Genomic DNA, 933 nt, shown 5'->3' with positions numbered 1-933 from the left:
AGGCAGAAAATTAGGGCACTAAATTAAAGACAGTAAGGAAAACCTATCAAGAGAGATAGAATATGTTGGTAGATAAGAGGCTTGATACTGAGAACATTTCATTTCTCCCCAAAGAGATAAAATGATTTAATGCAATTCCAATAAAAATTTCAACAGAGCTCTTTGTGGAAATTGACCAGATGATTCTAAAATGACTCTGGAAAGCAAGAAGCTCAGATTAAGGCAGACGGTCTTGAAGAAGAGGAATGAGCTGGGCGGGGGGTTGCCCCGCTCAGTATTAAGACATATAAAGCTAAAGTCATTTGGATATGGTGGCATTAATTCAAGGACAGAAAGAAGAGCAATGGAAGAGAGTAGAGTCCGGATACAGACCCACACGTATGTGGAAACTCAACACACGACAGATTTGATGTTGCAGCTCCGTGAGGAAAGTACGTAACTAAAAACCGGTGTTGGGAAGACTGTTCATCCATATGGAAACTATTGTGGGGCCCTGTCTCTCACAAATGAGGGGAAATGTATTTCAGGTGTATTAAAACACAAAATGAAAACTTAAAAACCTTTAGAAGAGAATAAAGGTCAATATCGTTATCTTGGGATAAGCAAGGATTTCTTAGCCAGAGCACAAAATGGAAATGGTAAATGGAAAGATGGATACACGTGATTACATTAAAGTGGTTTTTCATCAAAGGACACACACACACAGACACACACACACACACACACACAGACACACACACACGTGAAATGACGAAAGATCCACATCCACAGCTGCTCCAGGTTCTCCTCCTACTCGATTAGTGGCTGTTCAGTCCCATTTTCTGGTCCCTCCCTGACTTTTCAACACTGGGAGGCCCACGACTCTGCCCTTCTTCTCCACCTACACTCCCGGCGCACGGGGACGCCATCTGGCCCTGCTCTGGACTCCGCCAG

The 933-nt window shown here is 43.3% G+C and overlaps 1 protein-coding gene across 1 annotated transcript in view; it reads right to left on the bottom strand.

Annotated features, from left to right (window-relative positions):
* The window catches only part of LOC105805144 (EF-hand calcium-binding domain-containing protein 6-like), a 26,512-nt gene extending 25,604 nt beyond the window's left edge, over positions 1 to 908 (bottom strand). Inside the window, exon 1 of the mRNA XM_012637963.1 lies at positions 885 to 908. Within this exon, the coding sequence (XP_012493417.1) occupies positions 885 to 908 (24 nt within the window). The remainder of the gene's footprint in view (positions 1 to 884) is intronic.
* Between the last annotated feature and the right edge of the window lie 25 nt (positions 909 to 933).

Source organism: Propithecus coquereli, unplaced genomic scaffold (genome assembly GCF_000956105.1).
Source record: "Propithecus coquereli isolate 6110/MARCELLA unplaced genomic scaffold, Pcoq_1.0 Scaffold126, whole genome shotgun sequence".
NCBI lineage: Eukaryota > Metazoa > Chordata > Mammalia > Primates > Indriidae > Propithecus > Propithecus coquereli.
The sequence above is the reverse complement of the archived record's forward strand: the minus strand, read 5'-3'. Positions and strand labels throughout refer to the sequence as shown.